The 9518-nt window shown below is 38.3% G+C and overlaps 1 protein-coding gene across 1 annotated transcript; it reads right to left on the bottom strand.

The window, feature by feature from the left end:
* Positions 1–430: 430 nt before the first annotated feature.
* On the bottom strand, positions 431–9128 carry sertad4 (SERTA domain containing 4). The gene is given in 6 exon segments (XM_055639700.1): positions 431–2263; positions 3112–3227; positions 8176–8256; positions 8259–8417; positions 8517–8601; positions 8988–9128. Coding segments are annotated over 4 exon segments (1095 nt in total). The 5' UTR covers positions 8365–8417; positions 8517–8601; positions 8988–9128; the 3' UTR covers positions 431–1471.
* Positions 9129–9518: the final 390 nt, after the last annotated feature.

Below are 9518 nucleotides of genomic sequence, written 5' to 3'. Positions count from 1 at the left end.
GGCAATAGAGTCTGCAGGTACACCCCAAGGCATCAGGTTCATATTGTTTACAGGAGACTATAACCTAGCAATTTGGTTGCATAGTACTATATCTTCATAGCCAAGCAACAGAATTTCATCCAAAACACAATTGTTAAATGTGGTCTTTAACTTACTGCTTTTGATGGCAAATTTGAAGATCAATATTAGCTGCAAAATAACTGCAATCTATGAATTTCCCTTTTGTAGAGTCACATGCATTGGGGTATATATTGATGGGTAAAGGCATTTCTCAAATGCAAGCTAGTTATTTTTATTTCTAAAGCCTTATTTTATTTCCAAATACACTTGGACAGGAGAAAACTTGATTTAATGTATTTAATCATTTCTATTCCCACTTGGAACCAATTTGTTTCCACGTATTCTGAGGAAAATTAATATTGAACTACTCCTGTGTAAAATGTTCTACTGTTTAATAAATATCTTACATGTAAATCACATTTTACTGTAAAACACTTGTATGAACCAATTTACCATATCACGTGGAAAAGGACCCCGATTATTATTTTTTGATTTTTATAAAAGCATATACAATTGCATTGGAAACATAAATACCGGCCACAATCACAACAAAAAAGCAAATGCCTTAATGTAAAGGACTTGATCACTCCAAATGCAATTGGTTTTATGGAGAGCATTTTCCATTCCTCATTTGAGCTAATATGGCTCCAAAAGTTTTAAAATCCAGTTACAACTGAGCAGTCCCTACGAACAAGATTTCATTCTATGGTGTTTGCTGATGATTATGTCGATAAAATGATTTTGGATTTTCAGCAAAAAGCAGGAAAGAAGCTTGAAGAAATGTTTTTTTTTTTTAGTTTAAAGGTTAAGTAAAGCATTGCAATTCTTCAAAAATAAATGGAGGAATTATGTCAGCCACCAATTCACAGACTGTACAGCACAAATTTAATTTTCTGCAGCCGTCTAACTGTTGCTATGGAAATGCTCAAGCAGCTGGATGTTTGCTCATGGAACACACTGTTGGCTTATTCAAGAATATTACACGGAGAACAGGCTGAAATTATACACATTATCTGTTCAAAATGGTAAATTTAAAATAACAAACAAAAATTCTCGCTTTCTATGTGTTAGAGCTGATGTTCTGTGGCAAGTCAAAATATAAGAAAATATTATAAAATCTCCTACAGCTAACCCCCAACAGATGATTCGTATAGTCCTGCAAACTTTAACACTGTGGTAACAAATTTAAGGCACCTTCGATCACACTCAAGTTTTTCTCTGTATAAACCACTGTCTATAACATAAAACCTTAACCTGCTATAATGGTAAGTATAAGAAAACCAAACCACAATGTGCTGGTTTATTTCCTTTCCTACATATTTTTTCTTCAGGATCTAGTTTCAAGAATGGTATAAAGTGCATCAGCATGATGGTAAAGATTCAACATCAGTTTCTGTAATGGGCGTTCCTGCTAATAAGTGTCACTAACTCTGCATGTGCTCTTAGCTATGCTTGTTAAACTGTTGGTTGTGGCCATTGCAAAACAAGCTGCTTCTAATTTTGCTTCCTCTACACAACAAAGTTTGTGATCGCCTACATATTGCTTTAATATGCTGGAATCTAACCCAGATTCAGGAGAAACAATTCCATCATTTCTGAAGCCTGTCGCTGTGCAATCAACCTCCTTATCACTGCACACACGAGGGGGGCCCCTTTCGCAGGAGGTATGTTTCTCTGTGTTGCTTTCCTTTTGATGTTCATCTTCCTTATGGATTTCCTTATCACCATTTTTTTCAATGTTCTCATAAATGTCAGACAATGCACTGGTTGCCAGTTCAATTCTGGGATGCGTGCTGTGTATTCCGTAAACGTCAGGGCAGCCCATGCCCTGGCGAGAGCAACTTGGCAGAGTGGAGGCAACTCTCTCCCCATTATAAACTGAGAAAGGTATCACTGAATACTGGTTGCCACGTTCCTGGTAAAAACAGCAATCATGCAGGCTGCTCTCATATTCCTTGGCAATCCGCAGCCGCTTCCTGCAGGTAGAGTCTTGCGATCCAAACCAATTATTAGGCCTCGTCTCCCCAAAAGAGCAGGCAGACAAATACCAGTCATTCTGCATCTCCCCTCGGATCCGCTTCAGTAAGTTGTTGATCAATACTGATCGACGCAAAAATACTTCGGGATCTTCAATAAGTCTTAATTTTTCCAATGATAAACGAAGTATGTGGGTACGATCCTCAGGAGCGACCAATGTCCGTGACTAAACCAAAGGAAAAAAGTAAGTCATCAAATAATAAAGCCATATGATTCTCTTTAATAAGACGACCCTTAAAGATAGCGGAGTCAGGGGACATGGGGAGAAGGCAGGAACAAGGTACTGATTGTGGATGATCAGCCATGAACGAACGAAATACCATTCAAACCTCACTTGTTTGAATGACAATAAATGGCAATTGAATTGAATTGAATGATCACATTGAATGGCGGTGCTGGCTCGAAGGGCCGAATGGCCTACTCCTACACCTATTATCTTTGGCTAACTATGAACATTCTTGATTTACTGTTGTTCATATTTCTATTTTTATTCCACAAGCTTGGTCCCATTGCTATCTGATATAATTATAATTGAGTTCATGTATGTACATTAAACCTCAACCATTCACAAACTCAATCCTATAAACTACAGAGTGTTCCTGCAATGTGAAGAATGTGGAAAAGAGGACAAGTCAATTAATATGCATGATTATTTTCTTCTTCATGCGATTTATCACTAACATATCCCATATCTTTATAGTTTTCTTTGTTCAGTCACTGGCCTTACTAAACAAAGATCCTGTATGTTTTGTACAGGCTTTGGAAGATGTGCAAAGTAACTCTTTAATCCCCGTTTTTATCTAGGATTCTCATGCTTAATCATTTTTCAAATCAATAACTTCCTAAAGCACTGGAGAACTGTGGAGATGTAATGAACATTGCTAAACTGACCAGATATTGCGTGTGTGGAGTATATCTCCTTCTTCTATTTTGTGTCGATACAAAACTGCACCAAATATAACAGAAAGTAGTCATTAAGTTGTAAAAGAGTTCTAATAAATTCTTTCGACCTACTTTTTGGCAGCAACTGTGAGCAGGTGGGTGAAGATCTTCATCTTCCACATATTTCCGTTTGAAGTATGCTATCTTGGACGTTGTTAGAAAATTTGAGATTCCTTTGCAAGAGGATTCTGTAGAAATTAATCAAAGGCAGTAACATGTGGTTAGAGATCTCTTCACTATTTATTTTATCCTTTTCCCCTTACAATTGAGAATTAATAAAGTATTTGCTGCTATGGAACAATTCCAAAGTCAATAAAATATTCGAATGTACATACAATACTATTTTCCAATTACACGTCCTATTGACTTATTCGTCGCAGGGAAAAGAGCACGCTTAAAATGTCACTAATGGCATGTCGTCATAAGTTCATGTCATAGGAGCAGAATTAGGCCATTCGGCCCATTGAGACTACTCTGCTGTTCAATTATGGCTGATCTCTTTCCTTTTCAACACCATTCTCCTGCCTTCCCCCCATAACCCCTGACACCCTTAATAATGAAGAATCTATCAATCTCCACCTTAAATATATCCACTGACTTGGCATACACAACCTTCTGTGGCAATGAATTCCACAGATTGAAATTCCTACTCATCTCCTTTCTAAAGATACGTCCTTTTATTCTGAATGTTTAAGAAGGAACTGCAGATGCTGGAAAAATCGAAGGTCTCGACCCGAAACGTCACCTATTCCTTTGCTCCATTGATGCTGCCTCACCCGCTGAGTTTCTCCAGCATTTTTATCTACCTTCCTTTTATTCTGAGATTATGGCCTCTGATCCTAGACCTCCCACTAGTGAAAACATCCTCTCCACTCTATCCAGTCCTATCACTATTCGACCACTCTATCCAGGTCTTGCACTATTCACGATTCAATGCGTACAATTCAATGAGCGCAATTATTTCTGTTGTATTAAAGGCCACATAACAAGATTGACATTTCAGCATAGTTATGATCATTAAACATCTCTCTGAATAATAATTGCTACTTTTTCTTCCTATTGTTTTACTTTATTACTGCCTTAACCTAAGAGATTTGAATGAGTCATTTCCTCTGGCTATTTTTGTCGCACTGAATGAAAGATGATACATTGCCTCTCCATTAAGTAATCCTGTGACTCGAGCATCCCTTTTGAAATTAATGAATTATTAAGTCCAGAGGGGTCAATCCAACATTGTTGGAGTCCAATCAATTCAGTGTAGAGCTGTCTCTTAATATGAGATTCTTGTTAATGGCAACAGTAGAATTTCAAATGCTACATTTGACAAGTACAATTCCTTAATATCATTAGTTATATTATAAAGAAGAGGCTCTTTTATTTTTTAGAGAAATACAGCATGGAAACAGGCCCTTTGGCCCATTGAGACCACACCGACCATTGATCACCTGTTCACACTAGTTCTATTTTGTTCCACATTCACATCCTCTCCCCGCACAATCTTTTTAAACGGAGGCCAATTAACCTACAAACCCTTACGGCTTTGAAATGTGAGAGGAAAGCCACACGGCCAAATTAATAAGGATAAATTTAGGATTGATGTCAGGAAATTCTCATTCAAAGACTGGATTCAGAAACAGAACAAAGGCGAAACCTTAAATCGTTCATGTGTGGAGAAAATCTTTTGAAATTTGGGGATACCTGGGAAGTATTGGAGTAATTTCAGAAAGATGAATTAAGATAGCCAAATCTTCTTAATCTATAGTTATCTCCTTCTCTTGAATTTCCAGGTGTACACCATGAGTGACAAATTGATTTTACATGCACAATTATTCATTATACATTGTTTGTTGCCTAGAGATTTACACAATATTTCCCTCCTTAACCAAACCCATTATTGTTGCTGAAATTGTAATCCTTTAATGATTAGGATTAAGGTCTCTGGTGGGGGTGGGAGATTGCAACCTTCACGTGGTCCGCCCTGTTTCAACGAACGCAATCAACCCGGCGTGCACAATCAAATAAGATCAAATAGAACAAGTTGTCCAACTTTAGGTTGTGCACGCCATACGTAAGAAGAAGAAGGTCTCTGGTACAGATTTTGCGTTATTTGGAGCACGAGAGCTTTTCACTGTACCTCGCTACACGTGACAATAAACTAAACTGAACTGACGTGAGTAAATAAGATTGTAATCCAGGTCAGCAATGATTCCAGAGAATAATCTGCTGAGGGAATGAATGATTGCACATTTCCTACATTCCTAAAAGTAATTCCTATGAAAGACTGACCAATTATAACAAGGTTATTGCTAGACCCAAACTTGTGCAATCCTGCTTCTACTTTGAATCCCAAAGCCAAGATGAGAGTAAAAATCAAGCTTTTTGGCCAGTTTATTTAAACTGCAGAAGCTAAAGAATTTCAACTGTTAAATCAATTGCCAAAAAGAAATGGAGGCTCATTCTTTAAGGTAGACTGACCACCACACTTTTTTTTCTCTGATCTTAGCTTCATCTGAGTGAGACCATGTTTGGAGAAAAATCTTTTAAACTTTGGGACTTACATATTTATATTGGTGAACCAGAGTTCATGAATGCATTTACAGAATTATGATGCAACTGCACACTGCAGAAGTATTAAAAACACAAGTATATTTTGTTTCACATATTACTCCATTTTTAAATCATATTCTTTATCATGCTCTCGATTTTGATTTGTCCTGGAATAAAAATATGATATAAGCTATTTATTTTACAGGTAATTTCAGCTTAACTCAAAAAGGGAAAATTTGCTTTTAGCCCATTGAAAATGTGTTAAATGTAGGCTAAGATTTGGTTGTTATGGACATGCAGAGAAGAGCTATATTTTCCTTGACTTTCTGTGTGATAGGCAGCATTCCATCTAATGTTAAAGAAAAAAAAGAACTTTAACAAAGACATCATTTTGTGATCTCAGATCAAGGTGTTCTGTGCAATTTACCCTAAATTTACCTCCAGACAAGTATGATGAAAATAAAATGAACGGGTGAATTTCCGTGGATTATTGCCAGGAGTGGAAACTCTACCTAATATTTATTTGCACTGTTTTGAAGTACAAGCCCAACAAAAACATAATAATTAAATGTATAAATATGCAATTTATTCTTACATTCCTACTGCATCAAACGATGATCAGTTTGCTCACTGTCACCATATGTCCTGAATTTGACAACTATTGATAAATGTTGAAAAATTTAAATCTCAGGAACCATCTGACAAGTGTTTTGAATTTATGGTAAATCAATTTCTACACTTAACTCTGGAATGCACTGGGCCTCCCGCATATGGAAACTTTTTATTTTTGATAACTGCTCTGAGATAGTACCAATAGTATAGTTGATTATACCAGGAATGCATCAGAAGCAAATGAAGATGACTGTTGAAAATCCAAAGTACAACTTTTGAATTATAGCTGCAACTGAAATGTATAAGGGTCACTTTGTAAATCATGGTAGAAAATATTAAGTACTCAATATTATTTAGAAAAATTGAAAATTGGTGAGACATAAACTTCTAGTCAACAACTGAAAGGGGAAATATGTTGACTTCTGGGTATAGCAGTACATCAAAATAGTTAAATCTAAAAACAATCAACATATTTTGCGTTTTTTTCAGGTGATGACTGACTGGATGTGCATTCCTATCTTACCCCAGTTATTTTCTTGGTACTGCACTTATTTCAGCTCCCTTAAGTCCAAGCATTGCAAACTGAGACAGATAGAACAGACAATAACAAATGCATTCATTGCTCTCGCCTCATTTACCAAAGATGCTCACTTTTCCAAGGTCACTTTCTATTGAGCTTCTCTCCATATCTCCACCATCTCACCTTCAACAAGTTAACTAATTTGTGCAATGCTATCACTACTATCTCTATTTTCTTTAAAGCAAGTCCTTAAACATTTTAGTTGAAAGATAATGACTGGCGAAAAATGTAAATCTTTGATAAAGGGTGCAATATGCAATCGTAGTTCCTTATGTAATACACTTATATTTGGAATGTGCAAGACTGCAGAAATTGCAATTTCGTTCAAACCAAGCTGTTTGAAATGACAATAAAAGGCATTCTATTCTATTCTATTCTAGAAGCAGAACACAATTGGAATAAAATCATGCTAAATTGGAATAATTATATATGGCCATTGGTAAAATAAACCAGTTCCATGCTCCATTATAAGGCCTCAGCATGTACTTTGATAACCAGTTTAGTCCTTTGAGATCGAGGCTGGCTTGCTTCTACCCCAATTTTGTGGGTTTTGAGGTGGCTACTAAGGCCTATGTAAAAACTACAGACTCTTGCAAAGATTAGGCAGGTTGGGACGACAGGGGTGGGTGGTTTGTGAGGTTGTCCGCTCTTTCCATAGCTTACACAGGGTCCCCGTATTACCCTAATGCATGGTCTTGGGGTTTTCAAAACCATCCTAAATACTCCTTCTCGACGGAGCTAGTCATGAGCCAAAGATTCCCAGGAGTTCATGAAAATGGTTCCTTTCTTCAAGCAGACTTTGAGCAGATCCCTGAATCTTTTCCTGCCTGCCTGGTAATCTCCATTAAAGAGTTTGGAATGCAGCTGCTTTCAGAAATGTTTCTTCATTGTACACTTGCTCCACTGTGCATGCAAGCCGTGCTCTTAACCAACAGATCAACAACAACAACCATGTTAGTGAAGATTGGTGTCAAACCAGGCTGCACATTGCTTCCACATTTTGTTCAAACTTTCCAAAGACAATGCTGGCATAGATGGTAGCTAGACTTTTATCAGTATCACATGCCATTCCTGGGAAGACCCTAGATGATTCTGTTCTTGGATGGTAGAATTATGATTCTAATTACCTTTAAATGAGGATCTCACCTCGTTTCATGTAACTTCAGATCTGTTCCAAATTGTCACGCCAGTGTTTTTCTGGTCACTCCAATCCAACAGCAGATCTTAAAAGGGCATCACAACTGTGCCATACATTTGGCTATCCTGGACCGTAGAGTTAGTGACTGGAGTCATGTTGCCATAATGCTGTGCTTTGGTATAACATACAAAGACTGTTTATATGTTTTGGTGAACACTTGATATAGAATCAGTTATCAAAATGTTGTGATCAGACTAACCAGTTGCATACTTGATAGCACTATTGGAGTGAAAATGAATCCCTCTATATGAAGAAGGGTCTCGACCCGAAACGTCACCCGCTGAGTTACTCCAGCATTTTGTGTCTTCCTTTTATAGTTTCCTCCGTCTGTTAATTTTGACTGGGTTAAAGAGAGCAGCAACCTCCACACTCCCTGTCCCCACATCATTTTAACCAGTTGACACTGGTGAAAATCTTTTATGCAAACAGAAATGTCCAGACCTATGAAAGATTTAAATATTGTGAGAGTCAAGCTTGGGTCATTTGAACCCCATGAAATTATCAGTTTGAAATCTCTGCCACGGACCAACAGCTACAGACCGGCACACTTACTGCGAACTTTACAATGAACAGCACGTGTCTTTGTGTTGAGACTACCCTACAGCGTGTTGATCACCTCGGCAATCTGTGAATAATCATGTTGGGGATTAAATATTAATTATTTTTACTTTATTGCTGTCATTTTATTCAAAAACAATTTGTTACAGCTTTCTGAAATATATAGTATATATGTATATATATATATATATATGGCTGTACACTGTGGCAGGCAGTTGTAAGAAATCGGGATAAAAACAAAACAAAGTCTGTGTTTCCTCTTGTGAAATTCATATTGATTTTCACCTACCTTGGCTCTCCCTCGCCGCCCCCGTTATAAACTGTGGCTGAGCAGCACACATTGGCAGCCCGGAGTGCAGACCGCCCGCACCCAAACACACGGGGCTGGAGCCCAGGAGAAAAACACAAGCGGGTGAGATGAGATGCGATGTCTGGTACCTGCTCCCGACTGACCTGTGGGCTCTCCGTATTTAATCTGGGTTGAAATCGCTGCGGTTTTGCTGAAAGATTCTTCCCAGATGGGCGCGTACTCCGGGATATCTGAAGCCTCTTCAATGGGAAGATCGCATAATCTGCTCATCGAAATCACCAATGTCATTTCTTAACCTAGGGACTGAAGGGCCAGAGAAACAGGAACCATTTAGTCCACTTTGTACCTGGACAACGTATTGAACAAAAGCAAACCTCACCGTGTTACTGTTTCCTCTTTGCTGCAACGTCTCGGGTAATTCCAGCTCCCCGCCTTATCCAGCCCGGTGTAAATTTCCCTTCTCAGTAACAAAAAACCCAATCGATCTCCTCTCGACCAGCCCACTCCCTCTCCAGAACGGCCAGAAACCGTTCCACCCGCGGGTCCTTCCCATCAACAGCACCTCCACTACACAGTGGCATCTGCCCACAGGCGTGGAACCCATCCCAGAGGAAAAACAGGGATGAGACACTTTAACGCCTTACCTGTCATTCGGAGTCGATCCCGGTCCGCAA

This window comes from Leucoraja erinacea, chromosome 8 (assembly GCF_028641065.1).
Source record: "Leucoraja erinacea ecotype New England chromosome 8, Leri_hhj_1, whole genome shotgun sequence".
Lineage (NCBI taxonomy): Eukaryota > Metazoa > Chordata > Chondrichthyes > Rajiformes > Rajidae > Leucoraja > Leucoraja erinaceus.
This window is presented reverse-complemented; position numbering and strand designations above follow the sequence as displayed.